General features: G+C 44.2%; 1 protein-coding gene across 1 annotated transcript in view; it reads left to right on the top strand.

Annotated features, from left to right (window-relative positions):
* The window catches only part of SNAP91 (synaptosome associated protein 91), a 346,885-nt gene that overhangs the window by 235,721 nt on the left and 87,835 nt on the right, over positions 1–23,329 (top strand). The window contains exons 16-18 of the mRNA XM_063916907.1: positions 19,815–19,829; positions 19,931–20,104; positions 22,930–23,037. Of these exons, the coding sequence (XP_063772977.1) occupies positions 19,815–19,829; positions 19,931–20,104; positions 22,930–23,037 (297 nt within the window). The remainder of the gene's footprint in view (positions 1–19,814; positions 19,830–19,930; positions 20,105–22,929; positions 23,038–23,329) is intronic.

Below are 23,329 nucleotides of genomic sequence, written 5' to 3'. Positions count from 1 at the left end.
AATACCATTAGAGTAAAGGGGTCACAAACGCTATTTGTACACACTAACGTGATTTGTGTAATTTTTTTATTTTAAGGGAAGTTCGCTGCTCACTCAGGAACTATCCAGCAACCAATAGTTACTGGAAAGAGTAAGTGTTCTTCGGATAACCCTCGCAGGTTCCAGTAAATAGAGGTTCAGGTCGCAGGGGCCCTAGGTCGAGTACGCCAGCACCATATCGGTGTGATCAGGTCGTATTGGTCGGCGTGGGCGAGTGAGTGGGGTACTCGGTAAACCGCCACCGTCAGCCTATTGTTGACATTTGGTTTTTCGTAAGGGTTGGCTAAATAAAGCAACACTTTCGAACTATGGGGGCCACTTGTTCAGGTAGGGGGCGATCAACCTCGGTTCGGGTTGATTCAGTGGTCCGACCAATTGGGTCGGCCAGGTATATAATGTGTGAGAAATATGGAAGTCACACAGAAACTTTATGTGATGAATGGGAGAGAATGACTGTACATGACGGGGAGAAATTCCCAAGAGTAGGGAGCTTCAGCTCAGAAGTGTTACAAAATTTAAGGAGGAGGATATGTCTCATAAAATCAACAAAGAGACGAATCCAGCATTATGATTATTTACAGTTGTGGCAACAGGAAGGTGAGATACAGAGAGGTTTGGCTCAGGCGGCGGGATCTGGCTCTAACAGAAAACTGATTGCCACGGCCCCACCGCCACCATATATATCAGGAGAGAAGTTGATTGCGGAGAAAGACGCACTAAGGTGTAACACAAAATCACTTAGTAACTGTGTAAATGTTAATGATAATGTTAACCCATTAACCCATGCAAGTATTAACCCGTGCAAGTTGTACCCTGTTTTGAACTTTCCTCAGGAGTGTGATCAAGAGGACGAATCGGCAACGATTTCAGCGCTCTCTAGCAGCCACCATAGCAGAGACCACAGTAGGCACAGCTCCACCCACGAGATTAGTAAAGGCCCCTAGCGGAGGGATAGGTGAGGTCGTATCAACTGGTAAGTACGGCACCATGCATTATGCTGAAACTATTTCACCACAGCCTGTAGAATCTACACAGAATGAGGTTGTTAGAATTACACCTGTTAGAGTAATAGCAGTGCCAAATGGGAAAACAGACGCATCAGGAGCCACTCCCATTAGGAACATTGCCATGTACACTCCATTTTCCCGAATGGAATTAAGGACCATAGTGTCTGAATTTCCTGACCCTAGAAAAGACTTAGTTGCCAGTCAAAAATACATCAGAGACTTAGGTAACACTGCAGAGCCCAACAATAAAGACTGGCAGATATTGCTGAGAGCATGTTTACCCTCAAATGTCGACGCAACTCAATTTTTAGCTGATTGCGGACTAGATCATGATGTACCTCTTACAGATGTGTACAACCAAGATAATGTGAAAAGAATAAACTTGCAGCTAAAAGAGTATTTCCCAGCGGTAGCTAAATGGAATAAGATATTCTCCATTAAACAGAAGGAGTCAGAGACAGCTGCAGAGTATTTTCACAGAGCATTATTAGAAATGGCAAAATACACAGGCATAGAGGACATTAAAACAGACACAAACCATCGGGAAGTAGCAGTATCGGTACTGATGGATGGTTTAAAAGAGTCATTGAAGACTAGGGTACAGACCACACAACCATGTTGGCGAGGTCTGTCTGTGGCTACTTTGAGAGAGGCTGCTATTGATCACGATAGAAACATCACCAGACACAGGGAGCAACAAGGTGATAAATTAATGTCAGTAAGTATACAGGCTCTGACCACAAGGCAGCCTTTGTTTGTATCACCAAATCCTGTGGGTAAGTCAAGTATGGTTACTTGTTGTTCTTGTCACAAACAGGGACACATGGCACGAGATTGTAGAGTAAAGAATCCACGAAACTCATACCAACCCCCTAGACAACGACACGACACACGACATTGGGAGCAAGGTCCGCAGAAACGGAGTTATGAGCCACATACAGGGGAAACAAAAAGGTATCCCCCAAACAGAGACTGGCATGCCTCTGGTAGTTCCCAACTATCTCCCTCACAAGTAGTTGCTGCCAGCGGGATTCAGGGAGGTCACCATACCCAATAGGGGTGTGGCCATACCTGTAATCTGCAGCCAGTAAAATTAATTGCCAACATTGGAAGTTAACCCGAGATCGCAATTAATGTAGCTGGTAAAACTTTAAACTTTCTTGTAGACACAGGGGCGGCCAAGTCAGTGATAAATTCGACAGTGGGCATGAGAACCACTGGTAGGACAATTCCAGCCATGGGAGTAACAGGAGTAGTCCAGCACTACCCTGTTAGCAAACCAGCCGAGATTACAATAGGGCCTTTGCATACCAAGCATTCCTTTTTGCTGGCTGCATCGGCACCAACTAATCTCCTGGGAAGAGACTTACTGTGTAAAATGGGGTGCGTCATTTATTGTACTCCTGAAGTTGTATTCTTGGACATACCTGAGAAACACGCTCAGGAAGTGCGAGACATGTTAGACTCCCCATCAAAATTAATGTCACATACCATTATGACAAATAGGAATCCATCCCAAATAGAAGAGATGACATCTCAGATACCAGAGTCACTTTGGACAAAAGACGGACAAGACACTGGATTAATGGCAAACGTAGCTCCAGTAGTGGTACAAGTAAAAGATGGTAGGATAGCTCCAAAAATCCCACAGTACCCTCTGAAGCCAGAGGTGGAGTTAGGAGTTTACCCAGTAATAGAGCGCTTGCTACAACAGGGCATTCTGGTAAGAACGTCCAGCACTGCCAATAGTCCCATCTTCCCTGTTAAAAAGAGTGGGGGGAGGGGTTACAGACTAGTGCAGGATCTAAGGGGGATTAACAAAATAGTTGAGAGTCAGTTCCCCGTAGTGCCAAATCCAGCTGTCATCCTAATGCAAATCCCTCCCACTGCCAAATTTTTCACTGTTATTGACCTCTGCTCCGCTTTCTTTTCGGTACCTCTGCACCCTGACAGCCAATATTTGTTTGCATTTACATACAGAGGAGTCCAATACACGTGGACTCGATTACCCCAAGGTTTCATAGATAGTCCAAGTATATTTTCTCAGGCTTTACATGATTGTTTACAGTCTTTCCAACCAGACAGTGGATCAGTATTGATACAGTATGTGGACGATTTATTACTGTGTTCAGATTCACTGGAAGCATCTCTGAAGGATACGAAACAGCTCCTGTTTCATCTTTCAGACACAGGACACAAGGTGTCCAAAGACAAGTTACAATTATGCCAAACTAGGGTAAAATATTTGGGACACTGTCTAACACAAGGACTGAGACACCTGACCGCTGATAGAATCCAAGCAATTAGAGACATGACTCTGCCACAAACCCAGCAACAGATCAGAACGTTTTTAGGAATGTGTGGGTATTGCCGTAATTGGATCCCAGGGTTTTCCATTTTGGCGTTACCTTTGCAGGAAATGGTCTCCTCAAACAAACCTGATAGGATTTCGCATACAGACGAGTCCGAAACAGCATTTGAGAGACTCAAACAGTGCCTAACGCAGGCACCAGCACTAGGTATGCCAGACTATGGGAAACCCTTTGAACTATACGGAACAGAAAGTGCTGGTTGCGCGGCAGGTGTACTAACCCAAAAACACGGTGATGCCAGCAGGCCAGTTGCATACTACAGCGCTCAGCTAGACACGGTAGCGCGATCCCTCCCCACATGCTTGCGAAGCGTTGCTGCAATAGCATTGCTAGTGACAAAAAGCGAAGACGTCGTGCTAGGCCACAACCTCACAATCCATACGCCACATGCAGTATCAGCCTTATTGAATTCTGCCCAAACCAGACACGTCTCATCAGCGAGGTTTACAAGATGGGAATTGGCACTAATGGCCCCCGTAAACATCACCATAAGGAGATGCAGTGCATTAAATCCTGCAACGTATCTCCCAGGTGTGCCTGGTCAGGCACAAAGGGTGGAAGGTGAGAGTGATGGGGAAGGAGGATTTAACACAAAGGAAGATATACATGATTGTATGGAATATTTGACCCAAAATTTTACCGCAAGGCCTGACATCAGTGACAACCCACTGGAAGATGCAGAACTCACGTTCTACACGGACGGTAGTTGTCATAGACAGTCAGACTCGGGAGACTTGTGTACTGGATACGCAGTCGTAGATGACCAAGACACCATAGAAGCGGAACCGCTAGGCCCACCTCACTCAGCCCAGGTTGCTGAACTGGTCGCCCTAACCAGAGCATGTGAATTGGCTAAGGGTAAGTCAGCCAATATCTACACCGATTCTAGATACGCATTCGGAGTAGTCCATGATTTCGGAGCCCTATGGCGCCTCAGAAATTTCATGACGGCAGCTGGTACACCGGTAGCGCATGCAGCTCACATAAAAAGGCTTCTAACAGCGATACAGGAACCCGACAGAGTGGCTGTTATCAAATGTAAAGCACACACATATAGCCAAGACCCGGTATCACTTGGTAACAGCCGAGCAGACGAAGCTGCTAAGTTAGCAGCTGCTACCCCCATACAGACAGACACCACACAATTAATGGTATTTAATACCATTAACACACAGAAGTTCTGTGAAATGCAAAATTTGTGTTCCACACAGGAAAAGGCAGTCTGGAAGGCAAAGGGATGTGGCCAGGAGTCTTCAGGACTCTGGACGGATGGACATGGTAAACCAGTGGCCCCCAGAGCATATCTTCCATGTCTGGCTGAAGCAGCTCACGGGCTGACTCATCTAGGCAAGGAAGGAATGTGCAAATTGGTGAGAGCATACTGGTGCGCCCCAGGATTCTCCTCTCATGCGAGTAAAAGAGCAATGTCATGCCTTACCTGTTTGAGAAAGAATATTGGAAAGGCAATACCTACAGAACCATCCCATATCCCACCTGCCGGCGGCCCTTTCCAGGTAATACAAATTGATTTTATACAATTACCCCCTTGTCGGAATTTGAAATATGTACTTGTTTGTATAGATGTTTTCTCAAATTGGGTCGAAGCATTTCCTGCGGCTACAAATACCGCTATGTTTACTGCTAAGAAAATTGTGCAGGAATTTGTATGTAGATATGGTATCCCTAGAATAATCGAAAGTGATAGGGGTACCCATTTTACAGGTGATGTCTTTCAAGGAATGTGTAAGTTGATGGGAATTGATAGCAAGCTGCACACTCCGTACCGTCCACAGGCGAGTGCGAAGGTCGAAAGAGTGAACAGCACTATTAAAAATAAATTGAGTAAAGTGATGGCAGAGACAGGATTGACATGGCCAGAAGCTTTACCCATTGTATTGTACAGTATCAGAACCACTCCCAGGTCCCCTCTTAATCTGTCCCCTTTTGAAATCTTGTTTGGTCGACAACCGCATGTCATGATTAACCCTCAGGATGATTTGAAATGTAACAATGAAGTAACTGTAAAGTACTTGATTAACATGAGTAAACAGTTAAGGAATCAAAATGATAATCTGAAGTTGGTGATTCCTGATCTACCTGATAGTAATTGTCATGACATTGAACCTGGGGATTATGTAATGATACGGAATTTTCTACGCTCAGGTTGCCTTATTGACAGATGGGAAGGACCATACCAGGTCTTATTGACTAGCACTACGGCATTGAAGGTTGCTGAGAGAGAGACTTGGGTCCATTCATCCCACTGCAAGAAGGTTGCTGATCCAGAGAAGTCCCGTGATAAGGAACAGACGGTAGAGGTTGTATCACTGGAGTGTCTGTTCCAGGAGGACTGAGGCGGCACCTGAGCCTTGAAGACCGAGAGCTGTTGTCGACTCCCCACTCCCTTTTATTGTTTTTCTCCACTTCCCATCCCCTCTCCCTCAAATTTCTTTTTCCTCCTTCTCATTCTTCTCCATTTCCTCCTATAAGATGGACTTGCCCCAAGAGACTGTGATCCGGATTTTCCTGTTGACCATGATGTTGACCAGAGCAGTCTGTTCCGGCGAGAGTACCATGGAGGTCGATAGAGGTTCTGGAATGGGTTCTGATGATAAAGATGGAGGCGTAGTTTTCCAAGATCAACCTAACCAACAAGCAAAGGCGAGTATCAGAAAACGATCCGATAGCATTGACCATAGAAGAAATTGTGACGGATTGTTAGCTGAGGAAAACTGTATCTGTAGGCTCTGTAACAATGTCATTGAAGATGGGTGCATTAAGAAATGCCAATCCAGTTTTAATATCCATATGGACCGGCATCCATTGAGTGACTATCACTCCTTAGTGGGTAATGTGTTAAACAAAACAGATTGTTGGGTATGCTCTCAAGTACCTCAAGGTCATAGCAAATCAGGGCTAGTACCATTTCCTTTAACGATAGGGGAGGTACTTGAGTTAAATGGTGGGAGACCGGTGGACAGGAGGTTTAATATCTCCAGCCCTCCTAGTTTGAAGCTCCACCAATACCATGTGGATAGGTCCCTATTATGTTTCAACATCTCCAATCCCAGAAAGCCGGGAAATTGGGAAGTGTCATGGAGTAACCACACCATGACCTTTTCGCATAGAGCAGATAGAATGCCTACAGATACAGAGCTTGTACGCCACATAGCCAGTAGAGGAAAATCTTTCCGGTATAGGTACACCTTAGGAAATAGGATTACGAGAGTTGGAGAAGTATCACCAGGATACTGTGCACATATCGTACAACCTGATACGTGTATTAAGCAGATGGAAGAATTAGGGTTAGGAGATTTCACCTGAAAGGTGTGTAATATGGTTATGTCCTTCTCCGTCCCATATGTTCTCCCCGATGATGCATATTTCATATGCGGGAGAAAGGCGTACAAGTGGCTTGCCCCAAACTCTGAAGGATTGTGTTATATTGGAAAAGTATTGCCTGAAGTGATGACTGTAACACATGACAAAATGAAAGACATACATCGTGGTGCCCAAGCTCCTTATACTCACACCCATTACGAGCACGTTGTTAAAAGGCACCTGATAGAGAAGACCGAGCATCCGGCCTCTGATCTGATAAGTGAATCCACCGGGATTCAATTCTTAATCGCGTTAGATTTCACCCGCACCGCTAGAGGAGTGCTAAATTATAAATACATATCGGCGCTCGCAAATTTGTTAGATAATATCACTGAAATGTATGATGACACGTTTAGATATACTGGAAGGGAACTTCAAGCTTATAAAACAGAACTGGTGCAGCATAGAATGGTTCTTAATTACCTCACAGCAGTGACAGGCGGATATTGTGTTACATTGGCAACACAGTACGGCGTGAAGTGTTGCACGTATATCACGAATAGCACCGAGGATCCGGTCGAGGTCATAGACCAAAAGATGGACGATATTCTCCAATTGAAGTGGGAATTTCGCCGAAAACACAATCTCACTCTTGCTGCTGTAGGTAATGAGCTGACTGGTTGGGTGTCATGGTTGAACCCGCGAAATTGGTTCTCCGGTTTGGGAGACTGGGCTCAAGGAGTCATAATGGATGTTGGGAAGTTTCTCCTATGTATCTTAGGTGTTATCATAACGATCGGTTTGATATTTAGATGCGGTCAGGCTTTAATGAAGTGCAAACATCGTACCAGGGTAATGAGTTTAAGGAGTGAGGAAACTGTAATTAACCTGGATTTGATTTATGACCCAATGATAGAAACAATGATGTGATGAAAATGCGATTTCTACGGTCCGTTTCTTTCACCTGTTTTTCTGGTTTCTCTATCGTCCTAGTGGATGCTGGGGTTCCTGAAAGGACCATGGGGAATAGCGGCTCCGCAGGAGACAGGGCACAAAAAGTAAAGCTTTAGGATCAGGTGGTGTGCACTGGCTCCTCCCCCTATGACCCTCCTCCAAGCCAGTTAGATTTTTGTGCCCGGCCGAGAAGGGTGCAATCTAGGTGGCTCTCCTAAAGAGCTGCTTAGAAAAGTTTAGCTTAGGTTTTTTATTTTACAGTGAGTCCTGCTGGCAACAGGATCACTGCAACGAGGGACTTAGGGGAGAAGAAGTGAACTCACCTGCGTGCAGGATGGATTGGCTTCTTGGCTACTGGACATCAGCTCCAGAGGGACGATCACAGGTACAGCCTGGATGGTCACCGGAGCCTTGCCGCCGGCCCCCTTGCAGATGCTGAAGTAAGAAGAGGTCCAGAATCGGCGGCAGAAGACTCCTCAGTCTTCTAAAGGTAGCGCACAGCACTGCAGCTGTGCGCCATTTTCCTCTCAGCACACTTCACACGGCAGTCACTGAGGGTGCAGGGCGCTGGGAGGGGGGCGCCCTGGGAGGCAAATGAAAACCTATTTTGGCTAAAAATACCTCACATATAGCCTCCGGAGGCTATATGGAGATATTTAACCCCTGCCAGAATCCGTTAAAAGCGGGAGACGAGGCCGCCGAAAAAGGGGCGGGGCCTATCTCCTCAGCACACAGCGCCATTTTCCCTCACAGAAAGGCTGGAGGGAAGGCTCCCAGGCTCTCCCCTGCACTGCACTACAGAAACAGGGTTAAAACAGAGAGGGGGGGCACTAAATTGGCGTTAGAAATATATAAAAAAGATGCTATAAGGGAAAACACTTATATAAGGTTGTCCCTATATAATTATAGCGTTTTTGGTGTGTGCTGGCAAACTCTCCCTCTGTCTCTCCAAAGGGCTAGTGGGTCCTGTCCTCTATCAGAGCATTCCCTGTGTGTGTGCTGTGTGTCGGTACGTGTGTGTCGACATGTATGAGGACGATGTTGGTGAGGAGGCGGAGCAAATTGCCTGTAATGGTGATGTCACTCTCTAGGGAGTCGACACCGGAATGGATGGCTTATTTAGGGAATTACGTGATAATGTCAACACGCTGCAAGGTCGGTTGACGACATGAGACGGCCGACAAACAAATTAGTACCGGTCCAGACGTCTCAAAAACACCGTCAGGGGTTTTAAAACGCCCGTTTACTTTAGTCGGTCGACACAGACACAGACAGGGACACTGAATCCAGTGTCGACGGTGAATAAACAAACGTATTCCTTATTAGGGCCACACGTTAAAGGCAATGAAGGAGGTGTTACATATTTCTGATACTACAAGTACCACAAAAGAGGGTATTATGTGGGATGTGAAAAAACTACAGTAGTTTTTCCTGAATCAGATAAATTAAATAAAGTGTGTGATGAATACCCTTTCCCGCCAGAAGTTAGGGCGCGTTGGGAAACACCCCTTAGGGTGGATAAGGCGCTCACACGCTTATCAAAACAAGTGGCGGTACCGTCTATAGATAGGGCCGTCCTCAAGGACCAGCTGACAGGAGGCTGGAAAATATCATAAAAAGTATATACACACATACTGGTGTTATACTGCGACCAGCGATCGCCTCAGCCTGGATGTGCAGAGCTGGGGTGGCTTGGTCGGATTCCCTGACTAAAAATATTGATACCCTTGACAGGGACAGTATTTTATTGACTATAGAGCATTTAAAGGATGCATTTCTATATATGCGAGATGCACAGAGGGATATTTGCACTCTGGCATCAAGAGTAAATGCGATGTCCATATCTGCCAGAAGATGTTATGGACACGACAGTGGTCAGGTGATGCAGATTCCAAACGGCAAAAAGGTGTATTGCCGTATAAAGGAAGAGGAGTTTTTTGGGGTCGGTCCATCGGACCTGGTGGCCACGGCAACTGCTGGAAAATCCACCGTTTTTACCCTAAGTCACATCTCTGCAGAAAAAGACACCGTCTTTTCAGCCTCAGTCCTTTCGTCCCTATAAGATCATATCTGCCCAGGGATAGAGGAAAGGGAAGAAGACTGCAGCAGGCAGCCCATTCCCAGGAACAGAAGCGTTCCACCGCTTCTGACAAGTTCTCAGCATGGCGCTGAGACCGTACAGGACCCCTGGATCCTACAAGTAGTATCCCAGGGGTACAGATTGGAATGTAGAGACGTTTCCTCTTCGCAGGCTCCTGAAGTCTGCTTTACCAAGGTCTCCCTCCGACAAGGAGGCAGTATGGAAAAAAATTCACAAGCTGTATTCCCAGCAGGTGATAATTAAATTACCCCTCCTACTACAAGAAAAGGGGTATTATTCCACACTATATTGTGGTACTGAAGCCAGAAGGCTAGGTGAGACTTATTCTAAAAAAAATAAAAATTTTTGAACACTTACAAAGGTTCAAATCAAGATGGAGTCACTCAGAGCAGTGATAACGAACCAGGAAGAAGGGGACTATATAGTGTCCGGGGACATCAGGGATGCTTACCTCTATGTCCCAAATTTGCCCTTCTCACTAAGGGTACCTCAGGTTCGTGGTGCAGAACTGTCACTATCAGTTTTAGACGCTGCCGTTTGGATTGTCCACGGCACCCCGGGTCTTTACCAAGGTAATGGCCGAAATGATGATTCTTCTTCGAAGAAAAGGCGTCTAAATTATCCCTTACTTGGACGATCTCCTGATAAGGGCATAGTCCAGGGAACAGTTGGAGGTCGGAGTAGCACTATCTCGGATACTACTACAACAGCACGGGTGGATTCTAAATATTCCAGAATCGCAGCTGATCCCGACGACACGTCTGCTGTGCCTAGGGATGATTCTGGACACAGTCCAGAAAAAGGTGTTTCTCCCGGAAGAGAAAGCCAGGGAGTTATCCGAGCTAGTCAGGAACCTCCTAAAAACAGTGCATCATTGCACAAGGGTCCTGGTAAAAATGGTGGCTTCCTACGAAGCAATTCCATTCGGCAGATTTCACGCAAGAACTTTTCAGTGGGATCTGCTGGACAAATGGTCCGGATCGCATCTTCAGATGCATCAGCGGATAACCCTATATCCAAGGACAAGGGTGTCTCTCCTGTGGTGGTTATAGAGTGCTCATCTTCTAGAGGGCCGCAGATTTGGCATTCAGGATTGGATGCTGGTGACCACGGAGCCCAGCCCGAGAGGCTGGGGAGCAGTCACACAAGGAAAAAATTTCCAGGGAGTGTGATCAAGTCTGGAGACTTTTCTCCACATAAATATACTGGAGCTAAGGGTAAATTTATAATGCTCTAAGCTTAGCAAGACCTCTGCTTCAAGGTCAGCCGGTATTGATCCAGTGGGAAAAACATCACGGCAGTCGCCCACGTAAACAGACAGGGCGACACAAGAAGCAGGAGGGCAATGGCAAAAACTGCAAGGACTTTTCGCTGGGCGGAAAATCATGTGATAGCACTGTCAGCAGTGTTTCATCCCGGGAATGGAAACTGGGAAGCAGACTTCCTCAGCAGGCACGACCTCCACCCGGGAGAGTGGAAACTTCATCGGGAAGTTTTTTTTTTCCACATGATTGTAAACCGTTGGGAAATACCAAAGGTGGACATGATGGCGTCCCGTCTGAACAAAAAACGGGACAGGTATTGCGCCAGGCCAAGAGACCCTCAGGCAATAGCTGTGGACGTTCTGGTAACACCGTGGGTGTACCAGTCGGTGTATGTGTTCCCTCCTCTGCTTCTCATACCTAAGGTGCTGAGAATTATAAGACGTAGAGGAGTAAGAACTATACTCATGGCTCCGGATTGGCCAAGAAGGACTTGGTACCCGGAACTTCAAGAGATGCTTACAGAGGTTTTATGGCCTCTGCCGCTAAGAAGGGACTTGCTTCAGCAAGTACCATGTCTGTTCCAAGACTTACCGCAGCTGCGTTTGTCGGCATGGCGGTGGAACGCCGGGTCCTAAGGGAAAAAGGCATTCCGGAAGAGGTCATTCCTACCCTGGTCAAAGCCAGAAAGGAGGTGACCGCACAACATTATCACCACATGTGGCGAAAATATGTTGCGTGGTGTGAGGCCAGGAAGGCCCCACAAAGAAATTTCAACTCGGTCGTTTCCTGCATTTCCTGCAAACAGGAGTGTCTATGGGCCTCAAATTGGGGTCCATTAAGGTTCAAATTTCGGCCCTGTCGATTTTCTTCCAGAAAGAATTGGCTTCAATTCCTGAAGTCCAGAAGTTTGTCAAGGGAGTATTGCATATACAACCCCCTTTTGTGCCTCCAGTGGCACTGTGGGATCTCAACGTAGTTCTGGGATTCCTCAAATCACATTGGTTAAAACCAGTCAAATCTGTGGATTTGAAGCATCTCACATGAAAAGTGACCATGATCTTGGCCCTGGCCTGGACCAGGCGAGTGTCAAATTGGTGGTTTTTTCTCAAAAAAGCCCATATCTGTTTGTCCATTCGGACAGGGCAGAGCTGCGGACTCGTCCCCAGTTCTCTCCCTAAGGTGGTGTCAGTGTTTCACCTGAACCAGCTTATTGTGGTGCCTTGCACCTACTAGGGACTTGGAGGACTCCAAGTTGCTAGATGTTGTCAGGGCCCTGAAAATATGTTCCAGGACGGCTGGAGTCAGGAAAACTGACTTGCTGTTATCCTGTATGCACCCAACAAACTGGGTGCTTTTGCTTCTAAGCAGACTATTGCTAGTTGGATGTGTAATACAATTCAGCTTGCACATTCTGTGGCAGGCCTGCCACAGCCAAAATATGTAAATGCCCATTCCACAAGGAAGGTGGGCTCATCTTGGGCGGCTGCCCGAGGGGTCTCGGCTTTTACAACTTTGCCGAGCGGTTATTTAGTCAGGGGCAAACACGTTTGTAAAATCCTACAAATTTGATACCCTGACTAAGGAGGACCTGGAGTTCTCTCATTCGGTGCTGCAGAGTCATCCGCACTCTCCCGCCCGTTTGGGAGCTTTGGTATTATCCCCATGGTCCTTTCAGGAACCCCAGCATCCACTAGGACGATAGAGAAAATAAGAATTTACTTACCGATAATTCTATTTCTCGGAGTCCGTAGTGGATGCTGGGCGCCCATCCCAAGTGCGGATTATCTGCAATACTTGTACATAGTTACAAAAATCGGGTTCTTATTGTTGTGAGCCATCTTTTCAGAGGCTCCGCTGTTATCATACTGTTAACTGGGTTCAGATCACAGGTTGTACAGTGTGATTGGTGTGGCTGGTATGAGTCTTACCCGGGATTCAAAATCCTTCCTTATTATGTACGCTCGTCCGGGCACAGTATCTAACTGGCTTGGAGGAGGGTCATAGGGGGAGGAGCCAGTGCACACCACCTGATCCTAAAGCTTTACTTTTTGTGCCCTGTCTCCTGCGGAGCCGCTATTCCCCATGGTCCTTTCAGGAACCCCAGCATCCACTACGGACTCCGAGAAATAGAATTATCGGTAAGTAAATTCTTATTTTTTCTCCAAGATAAAAAGACCCACTTGGACGAGGAAGTTGACGAGACGCTATACAGACAACGGATAGACCAAAGAAGAAGTTTTGACCACTTGAGATATGGACATTTGATGAACTTTGCCATGGATCCCCAGTTTCCCTAGAATTCTTAAACTTACGCTAGCCCAACATTTTTTGTAAATCTAATGGCATTGACAAAGCTTTTTGCTCACACCTAATGGGCAACACAGCGCAAAGAAGACGACTTTCAACTGATACCGAACAAAACTTCAACCGACAGATGTACATTAACCTGACATAGAATACCACCGCATTTACCGTAATTATGTCTTTTCTTCATTTCTACAACCCTCAGGTAATGACACACATAGTATAGGGAATACAGGCACAGATATCAGCAATCACATATTCCCCCATTCATGTATCATCAACTAAAATGTGCTCCCCATTTTGTTCAAAATCCGAAAAGAGCTCGGTAAAGTTTGACAGCCCATCCACAGACCCGTACCACGGGATAAGAAGGAATTCAAATGTATACTTCGCAATACCTCGAAGCTTGATTTACAACACGTACGGCACGATGATACATGACCCCCCAAACACGGATTCATACACACATGCTTCTGCTATCTCACTAGGTCATACCCTCTTCACACCTACTCCTCTCTCCTCCCTTACCCAACCATGGAAATGAATTAACCCCTGACATATATTTTTCTCCTTTTGAAATGTTTTAGAAGGTGGCAGTTATTATTGACTGCCAAAGGGTGGACTGTCAAAGTCAGAAAAATATCTCTATGCACACTACCATATTTGCACCTCACACAGGTCCGTGCTGCGCATGCGTACGCTCTCCCGTACGTGCGCATACTCACAGTCGCGGGCACCCGCAGGCGCATGGTATGCGTATTTACGGTAGAGTTTATGTGGTTGTAGCGTGCGACTCAATCGTAACATATTTTCAGTAATAATGTATTTTGTAGATCATGGTCCCTTTGATAGATTCTGAAAGTTTGGTTAATATAGAATGTTTATGAACAGAGGAATCCCTCTTTGTTTGATACGAAGGGTCAGACAGGAGTAATACAGTGGTGTTTAGTATCCATCGGAAGAATATTTAATTAGAAATATTCCGGTGTTGGTTTGAAGCAGATCAATCGCTCGTGCGAATAGTTATGGACATAAGAAGTTTATGAACATTTACTTTATTTGCACTTTATTACCCATGCGGCGGGAAACCCAGTTTCCCTCCCACCTGAGCAGTTGGAAATAGTCACAGCCCACCTGTATGAATCAACCTATGACCTTTTGTTATAATGCGAAGCCGAATTCCTGTGTCCAATGAACAATGAGATTGTAGGGACCATTGAATTGTATTGTGTGTGGGGCATAAATAGGCAGGCCGACCGTATCCAGTTCTCTCTCTTCAACGGTTCTCATTGCTGATAATCGGGAGCTGGATATCGAGGCGCATGCGATCGTTCCCCTTGTGCGTAAGTTTTCTCCGTAATCATATTGTCTTACTGTGAGCCATCTCTCTCTATCTCTCTCTCTCTCTATCTCTCTCTTATTTTCCCTTTTATTGTATTGTATTGTATTTCCTGTGTAGTTATCTGGTTAGTTGGTTTATGTTATATTGTAGTGTATCATTTGTACTGTGATTCTTTTTGCAAGTATAATAGTCATAATACATATAATAGGTTTCGGACCCTAAGCCCAGGTATCTGTGTATTCTTTATAGTGTTAAGTATTCTCTGAGCGCCGGTGACGCTCAAGCAGCTTTGTAGTTAATCAGGTTACACCAGGTTGCACTTACACTCTGTCTCTACACTAAGGTATACTGTGTATCTCACTGTTAAAGGTATAGATATAAAGGTTTAACGTTGTAAGCGTCTGCACCGCTGGTGATCTCCTCGTGGTCCCGAGCGTACGCTATGCTATAGCGAATCATTACGTTAGTCGGCAGCCAATAGCGTGCCTGCCTGTGATCACTGGGCCGTAAGCGAACGTGACGCTTGAGCGTCTCGACTACGGCTGAGCGATCGCTACGCAACTTGCGTACCCTTACGGTACTTCTTACGTAGATAGCGTACAGTGTTCTTAGACCTCTTAAAGTGATTTATATACGATAAATATTCAGCTTTATCACGAGTTATACGGTGTGATTGGTGTGGCTGGTATGAGTCTTACCCGGGATTCAGAATCCTTCCTTATTGTGTCGGCTCTTCCGGGCACAGTATCCTAACTGAGGTCTGGAGGAGGGTCATAGTGGGAGGAGCCAGTGCACACCAGGTAGTCCTAAAGCTTTCTTTGGTTGTGCCCAGTCTCCTGCGGAGCCGCTATTCCCCATGGTCCTTACGGAGTCCCAGCATCCACTACGGACTACGAGAAATAGATTTACCGGTGAGTAAAATCTTATTTTTTCACTGCACGTGTGAATCTTTGGCGTGCTCTGGTGAGGCACTTCTCAATAGTCTGGTGTTTATAGCCCCTCTCACGGAAACGTTGTTTCATTTCAAGCAGTTGTGTCTCAGCAACACAAGGATCCGAATTGTTTCTCATAACACACATGAACTGAGAAATAGGCAGGCTGTTTTTCAAATTCGGTGGATGGTTGCTTGAGGCATGAAGGATAGTATTGCGATCCGTATCCTTCCGAAAGAGCGTGGTACTAAACCCAGCCCCATTGCGGGTAATCGTGACATCCAAAAAATCAATCTTCTCTTGATTACACAAACCTGTAAACCGTACTGTACTATCAAGTGAATTAAGTTCACTGAGCATCAAATCAAAACCCTCCCTGGTGCCCTTCCAGATCAGAAAAATGTAATCTATGTACCTTTTAAAGTACAAAATACTATTCCCAAATCTAGGCAAAATATGCTTCATCTCATACTCATGCATAAAAATGCTAGCGTATGCCGGGGCCACATTGGACCCCACGGCAGTGCCTGCCGTCTGGATATAATAATCACCCTCATACATAAAGTGGTTATGCACCAAAACCAATTAGAGTAACTGTAAAATAAACTCGACTGGAGGGCCAGAAGACTTATTTGCCATTAACGATCTCACTGCTGCTATTCCCTGTTGATGCGGAATAATAGTATATAATGAAGCCACATCCATTGTAGATAGAAAGATGTCACCCTCAAGATCATTGATTGACAAAATCTTTTCAATTAAATCACCCGTATCCTTAAGATAACTTGGAATGAGTACCATCAAATCCTGTAAAAAGGCATCAATAAAAATCGCCAGAGGTTGCAACAAAGATCCCCTGGCAGAGATAATCGGTCTGCCAGGGGAATCTATCAGAGTCTTGTGCACCTTGGGCAAGGTGTACAAGATCGGACAAACAGGATAATCAACTCGTAAATACTCTGAGATCTGTTCCGTAATCCAACCATGTGCAACCGTCATCCTATTGATATCATCAACAGCAACCTTGATACCTGGAATAGGGTTAATGGAACATTTCTTGTATGTAGATTGATCAGAGAGCTGACGTTTAATTTCTCTATCATAATTCTCATAGTTTTGTATTACCACCGCCCGCCTTTATCAGCGGGGCATATGACAATAGACTGATTGGCTTTCAAAGATTTCAATGCCTGCCGTTGTTTTGAAGACAAATTACCATATTGTCTCTTAGATTGTGACGTATCGAACTCATGTTCAATCATTCTGAGAAAAGTACAGATACTTGTATTTGACGAAGGTGGATCAAATAAACTTGGTGTGCGCAAAACCATAGAGGTGGAACTCACATCCGTGGAAGAACTTTTCTGTTCACCAAAAAACTCACGGAGTATCAATTTGCGTCCAAATTTAAATTGATCCACTGCCAAATTAAATCGGTCGTGTGTATGTGATGGTACAAAGGACATACCCAAATGTAATAAAGAAGTCTCATCAATAGAAAGTGGATAGTCAGATAAATTAAAAATGAGATCTACGTTTTCTTCCTCCTGCCTCTGCGTTTTATAACCCCCCCTCCTCGGGTGGGGTCTGCGTGACTTACGTCTACCCGAGTAGGCGTTCTGATACGCTGGTCTAAAAAACCACTGGGAGGTAGCTGATTAGATGGCTCAGAATCAGAAGCAGATTGGGAGGATGTAGATTCTAACTTTTCAAACTTCCTATAATTGGGATTCCGCTGGAACCTCCTGCGCCGATTGCTGGAGGTGTCACCAGTCAACCACCTATACACTTGATGACGCGTATAATCGTTGTGGACAGTCTGTAACTTTCTTCTCTTAAATGCAATCAACTCATCCTTAAAACTGTCAACATTAATCTGTAATTTCTCACACCAGTTCTCAGTGCGATCCTGTTTTAAAGGAGGTAAGCTAAATTTCTTGAGTATCACAATGTCCTCACGCACCTTCCTGACCTCATTCCCGACCACCTCAATGACTAACAAAATGAGATTCAGAGAACATTTGTTTAGTACACCATACCACTTACTACAAAACGCCGCATTAGTGCGGCCTATAGTGGGGGTGTTAGCAACTCTGAAACCACGGGGGATGCGTTTGGACCTGTGATACTCAGAGAGAAATTGGCCATGTAGGGTGAGCTCAATCTCTCTATGTTTAAGTCTGAGTAATTTATGATAGATGTCAATAGGCTTCTCTGCTGGAAGGCTTTTGAATTCAAGATGGTCAAAGTAGATTTTCTCAGCGTCGTCATCAGTAAGTGATACCAAACCACCCTCTGCTGCCTGTAGCAAACCTTCATCAAAATTAACTAGGCTAGTCTGTGACATAGTAACATAAATCACAGAATAGCAAAGAAATAAATATAGCAGAGGGATTAGCCACCAACTAAACAAATGAACAAACAATCAAACAATCCAAAACTATCTGAAAGTGCACCAGAGAGGAAAAAGAACCAACACACCCCAAACATCAAATCAAATCAAAAAATTAGTATTATATATACATATACACATGTGTTCATGTATACATTACTCAAAAGAGCAACAAATAGCTCTCACTAAAATTGGCTGTAGGCAGGTATAGAGAAGACTCCTCACAAAGAATACATCTCATAACGGATGGGTGTCAAACCCCATAGAAACAAAGTCCACAAGGGTCGGTGTTCCATAGATACAGGTATAGGCGGGTCGCACTCACATCAAACAATGTCCATCGGCTGGGGTGTCACTTGGGAAATCCAAAGGAAGTCCATGTATAGAAAAGTAGAAAAAGTGCACTCACCAGAGCAAATCCATAAAAAAAGAATATTTTAATCCTCACATATGCATCATAGTTGGTGATCTCAAAGTTTCGGTCCACTCCGGACCTTCATCAGGATAGTCACAGCATTATCTGTTACAGCATCTTGTCACAGTCCAAACCAGACCAGCATCAACCAAACAATGCCTGACAGGCCCCTAAAATACCACCAGGAAGTCCCAGAAAAAGCGGCACATTCAAATCCGCCAATCACAATGCATAATGGAATTGCATCACTTCCTGATCCAACAGCATACCAAACAGTAAATAATAACCTTAGTCAATGGGCTTTTTACTACCAGGTCAAAGCATCCATTCGGGTCAATCACTTCGACCTGGCCCATGCATGTCACACCTAGCCATCAATAGCATTGATCAGATCAGACAGGGGCCTTTAGCGTGCGCTCCACCGAATACCGGTGGAACGCACCACGCCACTTCCGCTTCCGGAACAATGCGTTCCACCAGGCATCGGCGGAGCGCATCGCGTCACCGGCACTTCCGCTTCCGAGTGCGCTCCGAGTAACACAGGGAGCACCCGTGCGACCACATTAAAAGCCACCTGGGTGCGTTTCACCAGAACCCAGTGGAACGCATCCATCACTTCCGCCGCCCGTTGGTGATGCATCCATGGCAACCAGGGACGCAAATGCGCTCCACATACAACAAGTGGAGCACAACGCGTACTCGAGCACCATGAATCCGCCAGCCTGTCATCTACATAAAATAAGTGTTCAGATATATTACCCTAATCAAATGCATCCGGACACACGGCGAGACATGTATAGGTAATTTTGGAACATCATAATTAAAGGGACCCTGGAACGGCATTAAGGAGCCCGTCAGGCAAGAAAAGAGCACATAGATCAGATCTAACCTTAACCAAATATACAGACACAGTGCCACGCCCATACTAGACAGGCACAAGAATAATATTAAACTAGCTAGTAAACATATAATCCTAAAGAGTACCAAATATCAAACAGATAATGTATATAGAAACAAAAAAACAATACAAAACAAATACAAATGTTTTTTATTCGGGCGTGTACTGTAAATGTGTGGGCAGATAGCTAAGCATTGATTTACTGTTGTGTTGGAAACATAGGACAGCAGGTGTCTTATTTATTTTATTTATTTTCATCACATAATGTGTTATTCTGGTAGTGTATATACCAATGTACAGAACTGTGCATCAGTAGGTTTTACTCTTCAGTAGTTTCCAAATCATTGGCATCACTGCAGTTTCCTGTTTTCTTTGTTTCCTTTTCAACATTCTACAGGTAACAATCTTCCTATATCACACATCTTATATTTGTTTTCTTTTTAATTCGCTTACTTAATGGATCACATCACAGATCTTTTGGGCGAGGGTGAGTAGTTTTTCCCACTCTGACTTTGCTGTTGTCTGCCTTTGTCCCTGTATCTCCTCTGCTTACAGTCTACTCTTCTCTCCATTCCTGATTACATGCAGACTCTCTCTCTGTGCCTTCTACTTCTGCTATCTCAGAGACTCCTCAGCTCTCTGACCCGTTTTCTGCTGAGCCCAGTGCCCTTATTGCTGCTTCCACTGAAACTACCGCACCTTCAGCATCTCCTGTACCTGCCACAATTAGTACTGCCAGTGCTGAGGTGGATCTCTTTGGAGGTTAGTAAGGCCACAGGAAATCTTTTTCCTTGTAAAAGACAAGAAGGTACTATGTAGGAGCTGGATGTTTAATATGTGGGAGAAGCTGAATTTTCTGTCTGTGGTGGTGAGACGCTCTGGGAGAGTTATGCACAGTGAACGCAGCAGTGTGAAGGAAGCTGCTACTCTGCTGGATGTCAGACTGTCAATAGCAAATAGTATATGTTACATGGCAGTATGTAAAAACACATCTGTGTAACACTTGCTGTAAAAGCAAAATCAGTCATCTTCTAGGTAGGAAGTCATGTACTGTGTCAGGTGATTGACATAGAGCAATACATACAGTAGTGTATACTTAATGTGATCTTGTACATAAGTCAGTCATGACTACCTACCAATACCTATTCTGGGGTGCCAGAAACCCCAACCTAATTATCCTGTGTCACTATTGGCAGTATCCATTACCGTCTGATAAATTGTTGCTGTCCGTGCTTAAGCACATCCTTCTTTAGAAAGGCCAGACAAGGGAACAGGATAAAGGCCATGATTCATTGCAGCATGTCACCCAGCCTAGTTATGTAATGTAAATGGAAGGCTACTCATTCATTGTGGAGAGTTGTGCAGTTATGAATCTGCCCACAGGATTGGTTGTCTTTCTGCAAAATATAATTCTCCCCCAAAATAATCACTGTGACAGCGGTATTATACAATTACTGGCTGTATTACCAAGTGCGTATCAGTCACACATGACCTTTTTAGAGGGTACTCACAATGTGTATATAAACTTATGTATTTAATTATTATTTTATCAAATGTACGAAACCGTTTTGCTTTAATTGCTTAACTTTTAGTTTTCATTACATGTTTCAACTAGATTTTGAGTAAATAATAGGGTACAGTTTTCTTTGGTGAATTAAAACAAAATGTATGTTTTGAATTTTAGAAATTGCCTGTATTTATAGGCACCATTATTCTGCATATTTCAATTTGTTATAGAAATATTATTGCTCACTTGCATGCTATTCTTGTATCTGTTTGAATTCAGTGGTCAAAGTAGCAGATTTCTTTACTCATGTCCTAACGGGGGAAATGGCTTAATGCTGTAATCAGTGCAACTTGCTAAACTATGCAATGTGCCCTCCTTGACTAAACTGCTGTGCCTTAATATTATAACTACACTTAGTTTGAGGACATATTAGTGCCATTACATCTGGTTTTTTAAACTCCCACTATTTCTGAAATAAGGACCATTGATCCCTTTTAAAATAAAGACAAGGACACTGGCTTTGTTATAAAATACATTAGTCACAAGTGAAGGAATGTACTGTACTGTAGTGGAATCTGAGTTTCCAATAGTACAGTTTTTTGAGGGGTATTTTGCAGCAGAATTAATTTCACCTATAAAAATAAATAAATTGCTGCATCACAATCGGCACCTTTGCAAACCCAGAACTTATTCCACTCACTCAATTATCAAAATATCTTTGTTAGCAATAGGGCTCAACCATTACTCTATCAGGCTGTGTTAGCACCCCCATCACCACATGGAACTGATCTAGTGTGTCCTTAACCTATGAGTAAGGTCCAAAAAGGCATTTTTTTTAGTAGAATTGATACATTTATTGCGTTGTACTTTCACCACTGATCTTTGTGTGGTCCAACTTCAAATAAACTTTTATGGTCATTACGTAGTTCTCTGTGCTCAGAAATGAGTCCTTTGAAAATTACAAAATATTAGGAACAAACTGACTAACTTTTGTAGCAAAACTACAAATCAAGACATTTTATTCTAGCAAATGTAGGACTTTGATGCAGGGAAAACAAATTAAAGTTCATATTGGATATGTTTTATTTGTTGTTATTGGTTCAGTGATCAGAATGGCATGCAATAGAACTGAATTGGAGAAGAAGTGGGTACCGATTAATGGTAAAGTCAATCAGTCCCTGCTATTGCACCTGTACTCCTAAATATAAAATAGGTGGAGTCCTTACCTGCTCCTCCTATACATGATGCCAGGATGCACACATGGGACCTCATTCACATCCCGTTGTTGTAGCACCCTGATTCGCAAAGTACCGATGTTCTGTACTTTGCAGAGGACTGGTCCTGCGACACTGGACGCACGTCAGCATTCAACTACATCTGAGTGATCCTCATGCTGCAAAGTCTGTGGCTTCCATTGAGCTGTACAGGTGCAATACCTGGGTGATTGGTTCCATGAGACCTCCTAGGTTCAGGTAACAAGACTTCAGGGGGAGAATAAATAGAATACCTATTGCTACTCAATAGGGCAAGTTTAAAACTGTGAAGTCAACTTTTAGAGACCTTTCCACTTAGAGAAATTATACTGACTTCACAACCATTTTTATAACATCCTAGAATGTCAAAACCTACATATATCCTACAGATAAATATTGCTTACAAACCATGAAAGTTTATTTGGCTTAATTTCCTTGCCTTCCTTTTGGTTGGACCTCTGTAATTCAGAGATCCAAGAGGGGTAGTTCTGCACCCCATCCTTAAATAACATCCATCACTACTAAGCATGTCCCTGCTTGGGCACAGTTAGAGAAAAATTAAGCACCTTTGCTTAAGCAAGGATATCCATTATTATGGATCAGTAAGGGAAGTCTAGTATTCTGAATCACAAACATCTATCTTACATGCATGGGCCCTTATACAATAGAAGCCTGTTATCTTTGATGTACTATGGAATTACATTATTTACTTGTGCATTCAAAAAAGGTAACACTTGTTGTATAAGGGGATAATAAAATCCAGTATAATTTTCTTATTTTTCCCTCTTCTTTTGCTTTTTGCGTAATAAAACAAACCCTCACCACAGATGCCTTTGCTGCTTCTCCCGGTGAAGCACCTGCAACACTAGAAGGGGCTGCAGCACCACCTACCCCTACCCCTGTTGCAGCGGCTCTTGATGCATGCTCTGGAAACGGTGGGTTTCATGTCTGCTACCTGTCATCTGTCAGCATGCCTCCTGTTGACTTGATTCCTCTTAGTAGTTGCCTATTCAGACAATCTCTGTTCTTGCAATTTGTGTCGTACTGTTTGTAGCTAAATTAGATTTGATGACACGATTTTCTCATTTTCTGCTTTAACATCTGTGAAATATACACGCTGTAATGTTCTTTGGTTTTATATCTCAAAATGTCATTGGCTTGTTTCTTGTAACGTTTTTAATAACTGTTTAGCATAATATCTGATTTGCAGTGTGTGAATATGTGGAT

This window comes from Pseudophryne corroboree, chromosome 4 (assembly GCF_028390025.1).
Source record: "Pseudophryne corroboree isolate aPseCor3 chromosome 4, aPseCor3.hap2, whole genome shotgun sequence".
In the NCBI taxonomy this organism is placed as follows: domain Eukaryota; kingdom Metazoa; phylum Chordata; class Amphibia; order Anura; family Myobatrachidae; genus Pseudophryne; species Pseudophryne corroboree.
This window is presented reverse-complemented; position numbering and strand designations above follow the sequence as displayed.